The sequence below is a fragment of the Daucus carota genome, chromosome 3, assembly GCF_001625215.2.
Source record: "Daucus carota subsp. sativus chromosome 3, DH1 v3.0, whole genome shotgun sequence".
Classification (NCBI taxonomy): domain Eukaryota; kingdom Viridiplantae; phylum Streptophyta; class Magnoliopsida; order Apiales; family Apiaceae; genus Daucus; species Daucus carota.
In genome coordinates, this window is record NC_030383.2 from 64,443,971 (window position 1) to 64,463,628 (window position 19,658).

The 19,658-nt window shown below is 29.0% G+C and overlaps 1 protein-coding gene across 8 annotated transcripts in view; it reads right to left on the reverse strand.

The window, feature by feature from the left end:
* Positions 1-18,692, reverse strand: part of LOC108214724 (putative tRNA pseudouridine synthase) — a 33,153-nt gene extending 14,461 nt beyond the window's left edge. For 7 of the 8 annotated variants that reach the window (XR_001805764.2, XR_001805763.2, XR_001805762.2 and 4 more), the window contains exons 1-6: positions 18,369-18,692; positions 18,265-18,300; positions 17,473-17,585; positions 16,909-17,057; positions 16,265-16,409; positions 5,425-5,922 (exon numbers count right to left, since the gene is read on the reverse strand). Coding sequence is in view for 4 of the 8 variants with exons in the window: in XM_064090335.1 (XP_063946405.1) it covers positions 5,425-5,922; positions 16,265-16,409; positions 16,909-17,057; positions 17,473-17,585; positions 18,265-18,300; positions 18,369-18,612 (1,185 nt within the window). In the remaining 4 variants the exon portion in view is untranslated. The remainder of the gene's footprint in view (positions 1-5,424; positions 5,923-16,264; positions 16,410-16,908; positions 17,058-17,472; positions 17,586-18,264; positions 18,301-18,368) is intronic. The other variant, XM_064090336.1, reaches the window with a different exon arrangement.
* Positions 18,693-19,658: the final 966 nt, after the last annotated feature.

Sequence of the window (19,658 nt, forward strand, 5' to 3'; positions counted from 1 at the left end):
CAGAAGAAAAATGGGTATTACAGGAAACAAAAATGCTGGACCCTTTATTCCAAAATACTTCAACAGTCAAGGACAGCTGGTTGAGATGAAGAAAAATTCAGCTAAAATAGAGACAGTAGCTGGAGTCAGTGCTCTGAGTTTCAATGAAGAGTCTGACAAAGGCCACATTATGCTGAATAAGGACATGAAGAAGAACAAGATCTATGATCTCAGAGCTGCAATTTATCAAACTGGAGTTTCAGATCCAGAGCTAAGAGATGTAAAGAGACAGATGGTAGCAGCTCTTGAAGAAGCAGAAAAAGAACTCCTCAGAGGATATTTAAAGACTGCTCATGGTGTCTATGAAGTTAGGGAGTAAAGTTTTTGTAAGTTTTAAAAGTTTTCTGTTATATAGTTAAACTCTGTTGCATTTGACTTAAATGTTTTGACATCATCAATTATCTGTTAACTTGCACATAATATATTTATGCACAAGTTGGGGGAGATTGTTAGATATAATTGATGATTACTAATGTTCTTAAAGTTTGTTTTAGAACAGGAGTCATCAGAGTTTAAGCTAGAAGCTGATCAGAGTTTAGTAAAGTCTGACCAGAGTTTGATAAAGTCTGATCAGAGTTTACATAGTCAAGACTCGTCAGAGTTTACACGTGGAAAGAGCTCAGAAGCGGATATACTTCAAGGAAGGATAGAAGCGGAGGAGTGATTTGCTGACTATGGAAACTAAACAGAAAACTGGAGCAATCTTTGATTGATAGAATACATAGCTGATTTATAGGATATCAAATCAGAGATTGATTTTGTAACTGTGTCTATATAAACACAGATTAGGGTTACTCTATATGAGTTGAGTTATCGAGTACATTGTTAAGAACCCTAGCAGCTCTTAGTGATACAATATAAATCACTGAGAGAGTTTTTGTAACCATCAAAGCTTTGTGAATATAACAGTTTATTGCTTTCAATCTCTCATATTGTCATACTGTGTTACAGATTGTGATCACTATATCATATTATATAGTGAGTTAACAGGACCTAACATATAAATATCACTATTTCATGAAAAATATTGAAAAACATTTATGTTCGACAAGTATAACACATATGTTCTGTAATATGTAAATATGTTCTGCAAACTTAACATGTTTTGCAGAATAATGTGTTTTTCACTATTTAACTTGTACAATGTTTAAGATTGTCAAAATTTTTAACAAAATAATGATGTTTATGGAACATGATTTGCAAAATAACATATTTTGCAATGTTTTTATGCCGTTCTATAGTTGCAGAACATACGTGGTCTACAGTACTACAGTAAATATGTGGACTACATAGAACTTTGTTCTAATAAATATATTTCAAATAGTAAATAAATGTCATTAAGATCTTATAAATTCATTTATATTATATTAAAAAAAATATTAATTAAATTTAAATAATTAATAATACAAAAATAATACCCCCTCTGTCCCAACAGGTTCTTTACGTTACTTTTTGGCACACATTTTAAGACTCTTATAAAGTATAGTTCTACATATATATATATATATATATATATATATATATTTTATTTATTTTCCCCGAATAAAAGTTTGACGTTTATAACTTTTATTAAAAAAAAAAACGTTATGGAACTATACTTTATAGGAGCCTCAAAATGCGTGCAAACAATGAACGTAAACCTGCAGGAGGGAGTATAAAATATATGTATTTTAGTAAAATATAAATTTAATATTATACATACATACTTTCGGGTCAGTTTCGGTTAACTTGAATTTGATTAAAAAATGATCCACTTTTTTAGGTTAATGTGGGTCAACCCAAACTCAAAACTCACTCACTGAATTTGTACTTTACGGATCAAACTTGTGCCGGGTTGGGTCTAATTTTACCACCCGAACATAATCATGGTTATCATGGGGCATATGACAATAATAAAAAGATATTATATGAAAAATGACAATGATTTGATGGCAAGGTTAGAGTGTATGTATGCAAGATCAGTACTAGAAAAATGAGGCAAATCATGCCGTTAGCGTACTGCAACAAGTTTACAAATAGGATACTGCTTTAAATAATGAATTTGCAGACTTCAAGAAAAATATGAACTGAAAAAATTTAGAGACAAATAATGAAAGGGAAGTATCAAATTTGGAGCACAATTATTTGAAGGACAACTATGAAGATAATTTGGCGATACATGCCAATTTTGTTATGATAATATCTTCAAATCTTCCAATGTCTCAAATTTCCTAACGAACAGGGGCAGAGCCACCCTTGGGCCAAGGTGTGCTACCACTCAACCTGAACTTTGATAAAGCATATATTTATATATGTTTTTATATGATTTTATTCCCATAATATTAGTATTTTGTAAATAATCGGGTTATTACTAATTGATTTTTAAGTTTTTAATGGCAGGAAAATAAATATTCCTAAAGTTGGATTAAATCAAGCTTAATTGGGCTTAATCAAATGAAAATTCGGATTTTACGGGCTACCTGCACAACAAATCTTGTTTGGGCCATAACTTGAGCTCTGGACGTCAGAATTGAGCGATTGAACAACCCACACGAAGATATCGGCATTTTCTACAAGTTTAAAGTAGTCCAGCTATCTAAAGACAAATGGATCAGCTCGGAATCAGGCCTGAAAGTCAGCCTACGAATTTCTTTTCAAAATCCAAATTGTTTTAGGAAATTGGATTTGTTTTTCAAGGAAACGATTAAAAACACTATTATTATTAGAGTTTGTATCATTAGAGATATATCGAATATTGTGTGTATTGAGAGAGAGAGAGAGGTAGAGAAAGCTTTGGGAGATTACTTGAGCGAAGATTGAAGGGATTCAGTCCAAGTTCGAGAGATTTCGTCAAGTTGTATTTTCTTTACTCCTGTACTGTTGTGACATGATTTCAGTAATATATATATATTCGTGTTCTATTTAATTGTTATGGGTAACTAATCCTCTAATTCGAGGATTGGGGAGTATCTGTTGGCTTAATATGTTTGTTTGATCTAATATTGTGATTTCTCTATGTATGCTAATCTGTCATTGAGCGCTTAACACAGTTATAGGAGTCGCGAACCTGTAATTGTATCTGTAGGATTTATTATGAATCGGGAGAGGATTTATATTTCTTGTACATGATATGACAAACATAACTCAATCAATTAATCGGGAGATTATTAGGCAAGTTGTGAAACAGAAAATCTTTGGTTCGTGATAGCTTAAAATTTGGTTTTGATTGATCATGGGAGTGACTTCAAGGTTAAATTATAAGTATTATTTTGTATCTTAGGGAGAGAACATTATAATTAATAGAAGGATTGTTTTTAGCAGAGTGGAGACTTGCATATCACGATTGATTGACATTCATTGTAGGCAGCAAAGAAACCTAATTCTTGGATTGCTTTTTACCGTCGTTAATTCATCCTTTTACTTGCTCATTAGTTTAATTTAGTTGATAGTAAAAAACCACAATTATTCTCTAAACTTCTAAATAGAAAGGAGTAATATACTTAATTTGATATTGTATTCAGTTCTACCCTGAGAACGAACTTTACGTAATTTCACTGCAACAAACTTTCAGCTAGTGCTTGTTATATTACTGTTATACATGGCTACTTTGGTTTTGTTTTAATTAATTCTCTACTTGGGTTATATATTTCTTAGCTTCTCTATTATTGATTGCACTCCTTGAAAGGTAACTTGCACACTTACATTGTGGAGTAACTTCATGAAATTGCTACATTTATTAATATAACAAACTTCTAGGAAAGATATATATAATGAATTTTTCAAAAATTAACTGTAACTAGAGACATAAATCAAAGCATGTAAACCAAATAATACTGAATAATATATTTATTTTCTAATTATCAAATATTGCCCAATTAACTTCAAAAAAATCTTATGATTTTTATCAAGACAAATACTCAAAGCTAGTTTATTTTAACCCAGCATGAACTTGATATCTAGCTCTTCCCTGCTTACGACTTACGAGGAACATATTTCGGAAGGTAGGACTCAGGGAATATTCCAAAACATATTTATTCTAAGATTGCTGATTTCGAGAATGATGTGGAGAAAGAATATAAAGCTCAAGTTGCAAGTATATACTATGGGGCCGTTTGGGTGAGATTAAAATAAGTGCTTTTTGATTAAAGTAAAAATGTGAAGTAGAAGCTAGAAACAAGTTAAGACTTATAAGTGATTAAAATGTTTGGGAAATAAGTAGAAGCTCTGAGAGAAAAGCTAGCTAAAAAGTGCTTCAAAGTCAACTTCTTTGAAAAAGAACTACTTCTCCTCAGTAGCCAAACAAGCACTATATGTCTTGCTCGGGAACAAAAATATCTTTAGTGAATAATTGAGTTCAGGTATATTAGATTAGTAGATCGATGGGAATATTTAAAATTTATGATTAGAGTCGTAAAAGGAGGTTTTTAATACAATCATAGTACTCCCTTCGTCCCATTTATTCTATACGTTCACTATTTGGCACACACTTTCATGATTCTATAAAATATGGTTCTATAACTTATTTTTGAGATTTTCTTTTTCTGAATTAAAATTTAATAGTTAAATCTTTATTCCGAAAAAGAAAATTTTAAAAATAAGTTTTAGGATCATATTTTATAGAAGCATTAAAGTGCGTGCCGTCCCCCCCGCGTATACAACTTAGGGGGGCGGAGGGAGTAACAAATATATTTTTATATTGTATTAGTTTGTGTTTCAGTAAGGATTTTAAATAGCATCTAAGACATAGGAAGTGATATAAATTCTTGTAAGCTAAGAAGCAAGGATACTGGTTTATGGGTGTCACGGATCAGGCAATAATAAAAATATGGGTGTAGGACGATGGTGGAAAAACTGTTGTTGTACTCAAGTTAACATATCCAATAAGAAAGTATGAGGTTTGTTTTATTCCAATATTATTATAAAAGAAACAATCATATTTATACTATTGCTCAATTCTTATAAGGAGGAACAAAGTGTTTCTGAACAGAAGCCCACCACTTAATTTCCTTACGTCAAGGTCTGTTCTGGACTGACTGGGATCAAATTCGCAACCCCAGTAACAGGGCCATGGTCATGAAGGCATAATAGGGTATTAATGTTTGTTTTTCGGCTAATTGATATCAACTTTTCTTTTTGGTGAAATGGATATTAAGTTCTTACCTTCACAAAAACAAGACATGCATCTTCAAAATTTTATCCAAGACCATTCATGGAATAATATCTTATTCATGGATCATGGTCATTATAAAAAAAGTATATAGTCACGCACACATGGCTCCGCTGAGACTCACATGAAATCATTACTAAGATTAAAAACAAAAACACATTAATTCTTACACATAAACCCATATGGTTACAAGAATTTGATAAATGATAATAATGGAATCGCAACTCAAAAAGACTTACCTGATGCAACATGAATGATTCTCCATATATGGATATCTCCACGTAACTTATATCAAGAATTCGCTCCAGCTTTCCACAAGAACAGTGAAAAATCTTTCTAAAATGAGAAGCACTTAGTTTGTCTTTCTTGTCAGGTTCATATAGCCATCTTGCTTGACAAGCCGAAAGTGGATATTGGTCATGTGAATCATTATTAGGAGAATCACACAAGCCCGATATAAGTTTACCAGGTTTGTTAAACCTAGAAAACTTGGAGTTCATTCCTTCAACATCTGTTGCTAATGCATCACTTTTTTGGGTATTAATTTCTTTGCCGCCCTCCTCAACATCAAAGTTTGTTGCTTCTTTTTCTTCATCATAGTCTTCCTTTTCAGGGTCCAATACCTCATTAGATAACCTCGCTATCTTTGACCCACTACCAGTTTTAGAAGAATCTCTTGCACTACTTGGTTTCCTGTACTTGGACCGTATTGTATAGTTATGAAAAGGATGCTCTCCCTGCATGCAGTGTGCCACTTTTAGAAGTTGAAATTAATCTTTCAATACTGCACAGTTCAATTCACATTTACATAGATTCTTTCACTTGATCATTCTTTAAATGTCTAACACAGGCCATAGCAAAAATAAAAATACTCGCAAATCAGTGGGCTGAGGCTCTATATCCTTGAAATGAAACAAACTTCATTTATAATATCGTCATTAAATATTATTGATTTATATTTTTACATCTTTAACAATTAAAGCTGATTGTAAATCAAATATATTTTCTAATGATATATTTTTCATATTTTTATTTCTCACAATGATTATTAATTAGTGTTTGATGTTTGATATTTGATGAGTTCTAATGTTTGACTATTAGTTCGCGTAACAAGTCGGGTTTTTTGGAACGAAGGAGTATGATTTAAAGTATTTCATAGTCTAAATTTAATAGTTTTAAATAATTAATATTTGATTTCCGTTATCTTCTCTTTAGTGACTATCTAGAAAGCATAGATTAATTGATGGGGTGTCGTTTTTCTTTTAAAGCTCTAATTCGCATATGAATATCTGGTTACTATTTCGTCGGCTCTTTCTCCGACATCGTGTCTTTGTTTTTGCACTTGATGGTTGTTGTCTATAATATATTTCAATATATGTATGTATATCAGTAGTTGGGAGAAGCTTCAATAAAGAAAAATGCTAATTGTACATATTAACATGGGCACACATTTTTAGTTACAGTAATATTATTATAATCTATGTATATTATAAATCCTGAACAGTGCCACGTCATCAATGCCACATATTTCAAAAAAAAGTCCACCTCAATGCCACATATTTTAGATTTTGTCATGTCATTATAATTTCCCTTATTTATTTAAGCGTATCAGAATAATTAATCACATATCTTTGAATTTCTAAAATTGAGCGTAATCAATGACTGACAATTATATTAAATTTTGAATGGTAATGCAATAACTACATGTCATAATCATAGCATTTTTTGAATGTTAAATTTGTACGGAACTAATTAAAATTGAAGAAGATAATTATATTGAATATACTGCCACAATTGTTAAGCTTATCATGTATCATATAACTACGCTTTAATTATATTAACTTATATATAAATAAATGAAGTGCTTAAAAATTTAAATTTATAATTATATTTTTATTTAATATTTAATATCCGGAAGTCGTCTAAAATTTAGCTATGTTACAAATATGTTGCTTTTTAATTTTCGGAATAATATATATTACATTTTCTAACACAGTGATATAAACATTATAAAAAGTATTTTTATAAAAATATTACGTCATTAAGTAGTTTGTATTAAGCATTTTATGTATTAAGCATTTTATAGTAGATATGTACTATTACTTAGAGACAGCAATCGGGTCGATCGAAACGGGTTTCGCAAATTCCAAAATCGAATCCAAACTATATTATAAATCTTGAACAATGCCAAATCATCAATGTCACATATTTCAAAAAAAAAAAGTCCAAGTCAATGGCATCTATTTTAAATTTTGCCATGTCATATAATATTCCATATTTATTTTAGACCAATCAGATGTCCTAAGATTCCTAAAATTGTGCGTAATCAATGGGTCGGTCGAAACGGGTTTCACAAATACCAAAATCGAACCCAAATCTATGTATATTATAAATCCTGAACAGTGTCACGTCATCAATGCCACATATTTCAAAAAAAGGTCCACCTCAATGCCACATATTTTAGATTTTGCCATGTCATTATAATTTCCCTTATTTATTTAAGCGTATTAGAATAATCAATCACATATCTTTGAATTTCTAAAATTGAGCGTAATCAATGACTGACAATTATATTAAATTTTGAATGGTAATGCAATAACTACATGCCATAATCATAGCATTTTTTGAATGTTAAATTTTACGGAACTAATTAAAATTGAAGAAGATAATTATATTGAATATACTGCCACAATTGTTAAGCTTATCATGTATCATATAACTACGCTTTAAGTATATTAACTTATATATAAATAAATGAAGTGCTTAAAAATTTAAATTTATAATTATATTTTTATTTAATATTTAATATCCGGAAGTCGTCTAAAATTTAGCTATGTTACAAATATGTTGCTTTTTAATTTTCAGAATAATATATATTACATTTTCTAACACAGTGATATAAACATTATAAAAAGTATTTTTATAAAAATATTACGTCATTAAGTAGTTTGTATTAAGCATTTTATGTAGGTCAACTTAATCATAATAGATATGTACTATTACTTAGAGACAGCAATCGGGTCGATCGAAACGGGTTTCGCAAATTCCAAAATCGAATCCAAACTATATTATAAATCTTGAACAATGCCAAATCATCAATGTCACATATTTCAAAAAAAAAAAGTCCAAGTCAATGGCATCTATTTTAAATTTTGCCATGTCATATAATATTCCATATTTATTTTAGACCAATCAGATGTCCTAAGATTCCTAAAATTGTGCGTAATCAATGGGTCGGTCGAAACAAGTTTCACAAATACCAAAATCGAACCCAAATCTATGTATCTATGTATATTATAAATCCTGAACAGTGTCACGTCATCAATGCCACATATTTCAAAAAAAGGTCCACCTCAATGCCACATATTTTAGATTTTGCCATGTCATTATAATTTCCCTTATTTATTTAAGCGTATTAGAATAATCAATCACATATCTTTGAATTTCTAAAATTGAGCGTAATCAATGACTGACAATTATATTAAATTTTGAATGGTAATGCAATAACTACATGTCATAATCATAGCATTTTTTGAATGTTAAATTTTACGGAACTAATTAAAATTGAAAAAGATAATTATATTGAATATACTGCCACAATTGTTAAGCTTATCATGTATCATATAACTACGCTTTAAGTATATTAACTTATATATAAATAAATGAAGTGCTTAAAAATTTAAATTTATAATTATATTTTTATTTAATATTTAATATCCGGAAGTCGTCTAAAATTTAGCTATGTTACAAATATGTTGCTTTTTAATTTTCGGAATAATATATATTACATTTTCTAACACGGTGATATAAGTATTATAAAAAGTATTTTTAGAAAAATATTACGTCATTAAGTAGTATGTATTAAGCATTTTATGTAGGTCAACTTAATCATAGTAGATATGTACTATTACTTAGAGACAACAATCGGGTCGATCGAAACGGGTTTCGCAAATTCCAAAATCGAATCCAAACTATATTATAAATCTTGAACAATGCCAAATCATCAATGTCACATATTTCAAAAAAAAAAAGTCCAAGTCAATGGCATCTATTTTAAATTTTGCCATGTCATATAATATTCCATATTTATTTTAGACCAATCAGATGTCCTAAGATTCCTAAAATTGTGCGTAATCAATGGGTCGGTCGAAACGGGTTTCACAAATACCAAAATCGAACCCAAATTATATTATATATCCTGAACAGTGCCAAATCATCAATGCCACATATTTCAAAAAAAAGTCCACGACAAAAACACCTATTTTAAATTTTGACGTGTCATATCATATTACATATTTATTTTAGACCAATCACATGTCCTAAAAATCCTAAAATTAGGCGTAATCAATGACTGACAACTATATTAAATTTTGAATGGTAATGCAATAACTACATTCCATGTATCATAGCATTTTTTGAATTTTGAATTTGTACACAACTAATGAGATTTGAAGAAGATAATTATATTGAATATACTGTCACAATTTTTAAGCTTATCATGTATCATATAACTAAGCGTTAATTATATTAATTTATATATAAATTAAGTGTTTAAAAATTAAAATTGAAATTTATAATTATATTTTTATAATATATTTAATTTCCGGGAGTCGTCTAATGTTTAGCTATGTCACAAATATATCAATTTTTAATTTTGGGAATAATATATATTAAAGTTTCTAACATAGTGATATAGATATTATAAAAAGTATTTTTATAAATTTTAATATTACGTCATTAATAGTACGTATTAAACATTTTATATAGGTCACCTTGATCATAGTAGATATGTATCACTGTTACAGATAGCAATCGGGTCGGTCGAAATTGGTTTCGCAAATACCAAAATTGAACCCAAACTTGAAAATTTTAGGAATCTTTAACCTGAACTTGAAGGATATTGCACGAGTAATTATTATTTATTCAACAAATAATATTAAATATATATAAAATATTAAATATAAATATCTTAATTTTGTTTTAATTTTATTATATATTAAATCATAAATATATTATAAAAGATATTATGTATATATGTATGTATGTATGTATGTAAGTATATATGTATATATATATTCGGGTTCGGGTTCGAAATGAGTTCCGGGTTTTCAGGTCGGGTTCGAATTAAACCCGATCCTAGCCCGAAAATTATTCAGGTTTAAAAACAAATTTTTATCCGAAACCCAATAATTTGGGTTTGGTAAAACACAGTCCGCTCGGTACGAGTTAGACTCGGGTCGGGTAGAATTGTGACTGCCCAATACCTCAGGAAACAAGAATGTAGTATAACTATCATTATAGTGGATAGTCATTCAAATCTATTTATTCGATTTGACGTATAATTTTGATGTTCTTATTAACATAATGTTTTGTTTGATATATAATTTTAGTTTAATATTGTTTGACATATAATTTCACTTGAATTTTCTTGATATATAACAAACTTAAGTATAAGAGAGTTATGTCTAATATAATTTTTTTCTTCCTATTTTATACTTTATTTGAAAATTCAAATATAATTATTTATTAAATATATTTGTGAAATAATAATAACAAAATTCAATAAAAATTTGAAGCCCGTGCGCGGAGCGCGGGCAAAAACACTAGTAAACTGAATAGGCATAAGGTGATATGTTTGTGGAAATAGAAAATATTAATTTTTTAATGAAAAATTAATTTTTAGTAATATTATTAATTTTTAGTTACAGTAATATATTAGTTCTATAATATTTGTTTGAATAGAAAATATTTTTTTGATGAAAAATATTAATTTTTTAAGAATATACATATAATATATATATAAATATTATTTTATTTGTCATATCCCGCAGCACCCGAATCTCTGTATTTTCAAACTACACGACGCACACCCGCACCCATGCTTTATAGGTGACTACTTAAACTTACGACTTTCAAAAATGACATCAGGATATGCATGTAACTAAACAGAATTTCCTATTTTAGGATACTCACACACATGCATGCACAAATAACCACACACACAAATGATGGGTCGTAAAAAACACTAATAACTGTGATTAATGAGAGTTCTTTTGACCTAGACATGGCGAAAAGAAGAATAAGCCTTCTGTGGAAGTTCTCTCAATCAGAATTTCAAATAGTTTATATATATAAAAAAGCCTCCTACTATACAAGACACTTCATAAATTTATCTATTAATCTATTAATATTATAATTCATGCTAATATTAGATATTTGAAAATTACTAAAATGCCCTTAATTAATCTAATAATGAATTTAGGTAATAATTGTCTTTTTCAAATTACATTCATATTTTATATTTTTTCAATTACCTTCAAAAAATATGTTCATACAAAGCAAGTAAATATACCAGTTCCACTGATGAAGTATTGAATTTAATAATCTATTTATTTTTATATTACAACTGCTACTAATCGTAACTATCCACTTTCTAATTATATCCTTAATCACTTTAATTTATTCAAACTTATATATGTTCATTCTTTTAATTAAAATACAATCATAATCTCATTAATTATTTAAATGAGTCTCACAACAAAAAAATTATCATAGTCATACAACATAATTAATGAGATTATATATTTGAGTTTTAATAAGATGTTCTCACATATAAAAATTAAATTATAAATAACAAATTCGAACTATATAGTACTAAAATTTGATTTGGTCACATATTTTTGGTCATTCCTAAATTTACCTTTTATCTATATTTTCTAAATTAAATATAAACAATATCTTTTTATAGTTATAACGTATTTCACTCCGCAAACAACCAATCGACAAAGGTTGTTAGATTAAGTCTATCATCAAAATATTGGGCCTTGACGGACCAGAACAAATCCTAACCCCTATAAATAAGGTATGTAGGCCTCTTGTATCACTAACTTGATTCTTGCTGAGAACACTAGAGAACACTTTCTCTCATTTGCTCAAGGATCAAATACAACATCAACTACAATCTCCATTACTCTCCGTCCCGTGTTCTTCGCAACGTTCTTCCTACATTCAAGCAAGTTCCCACATTTGTTCTTAACCACTTTCTCCCGTTAATATATATATATATATATATATATATATATATATATATATATATATAGAGAGAGAGAGAGAGAGAGAGAGAGAGAGAGAGAGAGAGTGAGTGAGGTTCCAGAGAAAACCCAAGTATCAAGAAAACCGAGAAAACCCGTATTAATTACGTACATTATACGGTATTCCTTTTTTAATTGCAATCATAAATATAAGGGTAATCATGGACAGAATCTTGTGTATAATTACATATCTTCTATTTATGGTGTTTCCAAAATTCAATTTCTGTATCAATTAATGTGAATTACATTTCCAAAATTCAATCAATTAATTTGATTTTGCACATATCTTATTAAATATATTAACTTCTAATAAAACACTTAGTGGAATCAACTAAATAATAAATTTAACAGAAATAAAATTTTACTAAACGTCATACTAATAAAATACATTACGATTCTATTAATTTTTTTTAATATTCTACAAAGTTTCATATCAATATTATTTAGATTCTACTAAGTAATTCATTAATGACATTAGATTTCTACAATTTTAATATAATAAACTTCTAGAAGAATCATAGTTTATTTATTAAATAAGTTTAATAATAAAATTAATGATAAAATTATATTTAATCATGAAACTAATAAAATTAGCTAAAATTTATATTAAATTATAAGTAAACACTTAATAGAATCTTAATATTATTAATATACAAAGAAGATTCTCTAAAATATTTTATTATTTCTAGTAATAATGTGAAAGATTCTTTTGGAATATTAAAATTTTCTTGTATAAATTATTCACCCTATATATTCTTTTGACTTTTCAAATATTTTTAAATTAATATTATTTTGAAGAATTTCAAACTAAGTAATATCAAAGAATCCTAATTTAAAAATTATAATAATTTTAAGAATCCTTTACATGTTAAAAGTTATAGCCTTATAGGTGAAACACTTAATAGAATCTTAATATTATTAATATAATGAAGGGTATGAAAATCTATAAGATATTCTGTCATTTTGTACCAAGATTTTTTTAAAATATATATATATATATATATATATATATATATATATATAAGATTCGCTAAGATATATATTATATATATATTAATATATATATAGATATAAGCTTCGCTAAGAGAATTTTAGTGTAAATAGTAGTCTTTTAGAATTTGAAATTTGAAATTCAAATTGAATATATATTAAATGATTGAGAATCTATTTAAAGATGATATTAATGTATGAATGATTTGGTATAAATTTATGTTACAAAATTACCTTATATACACTAGTTTTGATTGACATAATTAATTATTACAATATAGTACTAAAACAGTATATCATTAAACACACATACTATTAAAATACAAAATAAACTTCTAGCAGAATCTTAGTTTATTTATTAAATAAGTTTTATAATAAAAGTAATAATAAAATTAAATTTAATCATAAAACTAATAAAATTAGCTAAAATTTATATTAAATTATAGGTAAAACACTTAATAGAATCTTAATATTATTAATATATATAGAAGATTCACTAAAATATTTTATTTATTTGTAGTAATAATAATGTGAAAGATTCCTTTGGAATATTTAATTTTTCTTGTATAAATTATTTACCCTATAATATTCTTTTGACTCTTCAAATATTTTAAAATTATTATTATCTTGTTCAAACTAATTAATATTAAAGAATCCTAATTTAAAAATTATAATAATTTTAGAAAGAACACTTCAAGAATCCTTCAAATGTTAAAAGTTATAGGTGAAACACTTAATGGAATCTTAATATTATTAATATAATGAAGGGTACGAGGATTTATAAGATATTCTGTCATTTTGTACCAAGATTTTTTAAAATATATATATACAAGATTCACTAAGATATTTAATTATAAATATTATATGTTAAATGTAAAATATTATTATATTATAGGTGAAACACTTAATAGAATCTTAATATTATTAACATATATAGAAGATTCTCTAAAATATTTTATTATTTCTAGTAATAATGTGCAAGATTCTTTTAGAATGCTTAATTTTTCTTGTATAAATTATTCACCCTATAATATCCTTTTGACACTTCAAATATTTTTAAATTAATATTATTTTAAAGAATTTCAAACTAATTAATATTAAAGAATCCTAATTTAAAAATTATAATAATTTTAGAAAGAACACTTCAAGAATCCTTCAAATGTTAAAAATTATAGGTGAAACACTTAATAGAATCTTAAAATTATTAATATAATGAAGGGTACGAGGATTTATAAGATATTCTGTCATTTTGTACCAAGATTTTTTCTAATATATATATACAAGATTCACTAAGATAATTTACTATAAATATTATATGTTAAGTGTAAAATAGTATTTTTTTTTTAAAGGTGAATCTCTAACAATTTGATATTTGAAATTCAAATTGAATATACATTAAATGATTGAGAATCTATTTAAAGATGATATTAATGTGGGAATGATTCGGTATATATTTATGTTACAAAATTACCTAATATACGCTAGATTTGATTGACATAATTAATTATTGCAATACAGTACAACACAGTATATCATTAAACACACATACATGATCGACGGTGATAGCAGGGTTCTTCGGTTTTCTTGATAAGCTCGGTTTTCTTAGGATCTTCCCCCTATATATATATTATGTACAAGATTCACTAAGATAATTTACTATAAATATTATATGTTAAGTGTAAAATAGTATTTTTTTTTTAAAGGTGAATCTCTAACAATTTGATATTTGAAATTCAAATTGAATATACATTAAATGATTGAGAATCTATTTAAAGATGATATTAATGTGGGAATGATTCGGTATATATTTATGTTACAAAATTACCTAATATACGCTAGATTTGATTGACATAATTAATTATTGCAATACAGTACAACACAGTATATCATTAAACACACATACATGATCGACGGTGATTAGCAGGGTTCTTCGGTTTTCTTGATAAGCTCGGTTTTCTTAGGATCTTCCCCCTATATATATATATATGTATGTATATGTATGTGTATATACAAACCTACAAACAGTGATTAGAACAGTTATATTTAGTGATTATGTCATTTTCTTCAATCAAACAAATACATATATACACATTACTCTCCCCTCATCACCACCACCATTAATTCCAGCCACCATCATTGATTCTGGCAACCACCAAACTCATCGATTTACTACAAACAGGGGCAATAAGTTATTTAAGAATACAACAAAAAGAGCATATATTTGTTAAAATATTGAATAGATCTAGAGATGGGGAAAAGAGATGAAGGTCAACGGAGAGGCTACTAGAGAAGATGAACGGAGATGAAGAGAGAAAGAGGAAGCCATGAGCAGAGGGGTGGAGCGGGCAACAATATGTTTGAAAAGGTAGGACAACGACGGTGGGCGTACAGCTGGGGGACCTTAAAATACTCACTCCGTCCTGTTTTTCTTGTCCTCTTGCCAAAACTAAAATCCTATTCAATCGTATTAAAAGAAATTATATGTGCCAAAATTTTGTATTATTTTTTAGAATTTACCATATTAACTTAATATAGCCAACTATTTTGCGACTAAAAAGTAAAAAGAAATTAGGACTAAAAAATCAAGATGAATAGTATAAAAAATGTTCCTTTTGATCTTCTAAACACTTAAATGTGGAGAAATTGCTTTGCATCAAGATAAACAACCTAGATACGAGTTTAATCACAAATGCTAAAAGGAAACTGAGTGCCGATAACAAAAAAAAATACTCCCTCCATTTAAATTTACATGTCCACTTTCAAAAAATACTTTGTTTCAAATTAGTTGTCCACTTCAACTTTCAATGCAAAATCATATTTCCAGAGTCAATTCTACTCCACATATCTCTTATTTATATTTCCTAGATCAACCTCATTCCACATATTATGCTCATATATTGCAATTAATTTGTGAACATCCACTTTTCTGTGTGATTTTTTGAAAGTGGACATCTAATTTGAAACGGAGGCGGTATAAGATTTTGCAATTAAAGCGTACCTCAAAAGAGCTTAAAATATTGGTAAACTCGGTCAAGTGACAATCTATTTCAGCTGCACTTAAGGTATCTTTAATTCCAATTATTTCAGCCGGTAGGAGATAAGAATATTTGCGGATATTACATTCCCTTCTAGCATCAAAGCTCCTGAAAAATTTATTAAGAAAATCATTACAAAACAAAACAATATGGGGGGATGGCAAGAAAATAGGACAATTGGATATGTGTCCGCAACCCATCACACCAACTATTCTCCTCTCCCATTAATATAAGTGTACAAAATTAATAGGAAAGTGATCAAGATGCTCCTTGTTATATAAATTTAATTTATGAGACAACATATAAAAACTCGAAAAATCACAAAAGAAAGGGAAACAAAAGCTGCACCATATGCACGAGACTTTCCAATTAATTGGGGACCTTCTTGATGTGCACAAACTTGTCCTCTATTTTCATAAAAGAGGCATTTCATGTTTTCAAAACTTGACATGAAGCAATTAACTATTATATGCACCGGAATCTCTATATATTAATATGCTCGGTATAGGCAAATTTTATTAATTTATCAAAATTATAAGATTATAAGATTTTCGAATATTTTCTATTCCAGAAACATGGAAGTACTCTACCTATCCTTAAATCTCACCTTTGTGAAGGTAAAACACTAAAAACTCTGATACTACGAGGAAGGTAAGAATTAATGTGATTTGCAAGAGAGATGCCATTGGGGTCTTCCTTCCATGCATATACAGGGATTTCCATTTTAAGTGATATCATGGTTGCCAAGGAATGAACCTGAAAAGAATATTAAAATTAAGATTACTACATGATCAAGTACTGTTAAATTGTTGTCGCTATGCATAATGGTCGCACACGGTCAGTATACTAGTCAACATATGTAATAGTGGAAAATTGAATTAAGTAGCACCCTAGCTTAGATTTCATGCTTGATCCTCACTCATAGGATGATGCTTATGTTGTTTCGTCTCAACACCAAACAGATGCTAATTCACGGCGCTTTTGCTAAAATTTCCAGGTCCTAGCATTCATTCTAATGCAATCACATTTAAAATGTCACATTTCCAAGTCACCAACCCCAAAACTTAAGAAATATATAGAATTATTTCAATATAACCTAGTTCTATACTGTCCCAGTACTCAAGTAGACACGTGTTCTTGCAGTAAATCAAAACTTCAAACAAAAACTTACTCCTTTATCTGTACGGCTACTTCTACCCCATCCAATTTTGTGCAAATTACCAAAGTTACTATCTCGAATTCCACCAGCTTTATAGAGAGCAATTTCCAGTTCTCCTTCTATAGCTACATTCCAAAATTGAGACGCTTTATTAGATTTGTCAATGCTATAATGTCTTACTAGATGTTACTTTCTCCATCTACATATTAGTTTATTTATATATAAATTCAGTCCATGAAGCTTGAATTGGCAACTTGACAAGTTTGAAATGAAGATCAAATAAATTGGAATAGTAAGTACATTTCATAATCTTTGCCATCAAAATTCCATGGATTCACATTTAAATAAGTAAATTAAAAAAGATTTGAAAGGTACAATAGGTAGGCAGAAGATTTAAAACAGCATAAATAAGAAGTCAGGAAAAACAATTTACATACATGACAGTCAATAAAAGTGAAGAGCAGCTATCTGACAGTGAATCGATATGAGAGGAAATCGAAGAAATAGAAAGTAGTGAATGATCCACAAGCAGGTTGATAGTCAATAGTGCTCACAAATGAAGTGGATATGAAGCAATAGTTATCAGCTATATATACTAAGCCAACGGTCTGTCCCAGATGTGATTTGTTCTCATTATTTTTGTTTTTGGATAGTGGGAGTATGTAACCCGACAATTACAAAATAATACTATCACAATTGAGATTATAAGAAAATCGAGGTAATTGTAGCAAAATCGTAGAGAAATATATGGAGAAATGGTTTATAGATGGGAGGTGGTTCATTTATTATGAAAACCGAACTTACTTGATAGAGAGGGCTGATCCGGTTGCTTTTGCAAGCCTACAACATAGTAATCAGAAATAAGAATACAGTCAAATATACACAGAGATGAAGACAAAAAAACATACCTCTATAATCGGTGCCGATGTAGCCGACGCGCATTACAACCTTTTTCTTGCGGAAGGGATCCCATTTGGTATTGGGGAGATAATACGGAGCCGGGAGGTTGTCGAGTTCAGAGGCAGAAGAGGAGGAAGATGAAAAACAACACATTGCGAGTTTATGGCTCCGGCATCGGAAGTGCTTAGGGCTTGTTTTTGCCGGACAAAAGGCAATTCGCAATGAAGAAATCGCAGCGGCAGCAGCCGCCATGGCGATTTTATCTTCTGATGGGAGGTTATCTGTATGGATTGATAACAGTCAGGGTTTTGAAAATACCTAAACTCCTCCTTTCATTATTTTTTGAGTAAATTTCAAGGATGTGGCTACATTTTACACCAATTCGCATTTTTGTGACTGAATTTTAAAAATAGCAAAAACGTGCCTCGAGTTCTCCTCCGCCTTTTTAAAATGTAAAATGTGGCTGCCGTCAAGTCCACACTAACGAATCTAACAGAGGGAGAGGTATTTATGAGATTAAAAGAAACTTAGAATAAAAAAGAAAAGAAAAAAAAACAAACCAACAGTGAGAAAAATTCTAACCCCATAAGTTAAACCTCTATAATAAACAATCTCACGCCCGGAAAATTTAATTCATTCATCAAGGTCTAATACACACCCACAAACCTTCTATTAATTTGCTGAGAAAAGATGCGAAACAATTTATCAAGATCATTCATTTATCGAGATTCTATAATAATTAGGCCTCAATCACAACCTAATCAAATGAAGATGATAGTTTTACCAACCTACAAACTTATATACACAGGAAAAGCACATAGTTGTATATACAGTTAATCAAAGTGAAATTAGAGGCCGAGAAAAGAAGAGAGTACAGAAGGTGCGAGAGGCTTAAAACAACGCCGTGCTGGCTGATTATCGCCGCCGCTGCCGTGGTCGTATGTATTGTGTGTGTATAAACTCACCCAGAAAAATTGGGGTTCATTGTTTGTTCAGTGACTAACGTGCTTTGGTTGTTCACTGTTTGAGTCTACAAACTGATGACTAGTATTCTCTGATGATACTGTTCTGATCGTTGCAGAAAATTAAAAAAAACCCAGAAATACCCCTCCCTCCATTAGATCTGTTAGTGTGGACTTGACGGCAGCCACATTTTTAAAAGGCGGAGGAGAACTCGAGCCACAGTTTTGCTATTTTTAAAGTTCAGCCACAAAAATGCGAATTGGTGTAAAATGTAGCCACACTCTTGAAATTTACTCTTATTTTTTAAAAATATTTCATTTTATAGACGATATCGA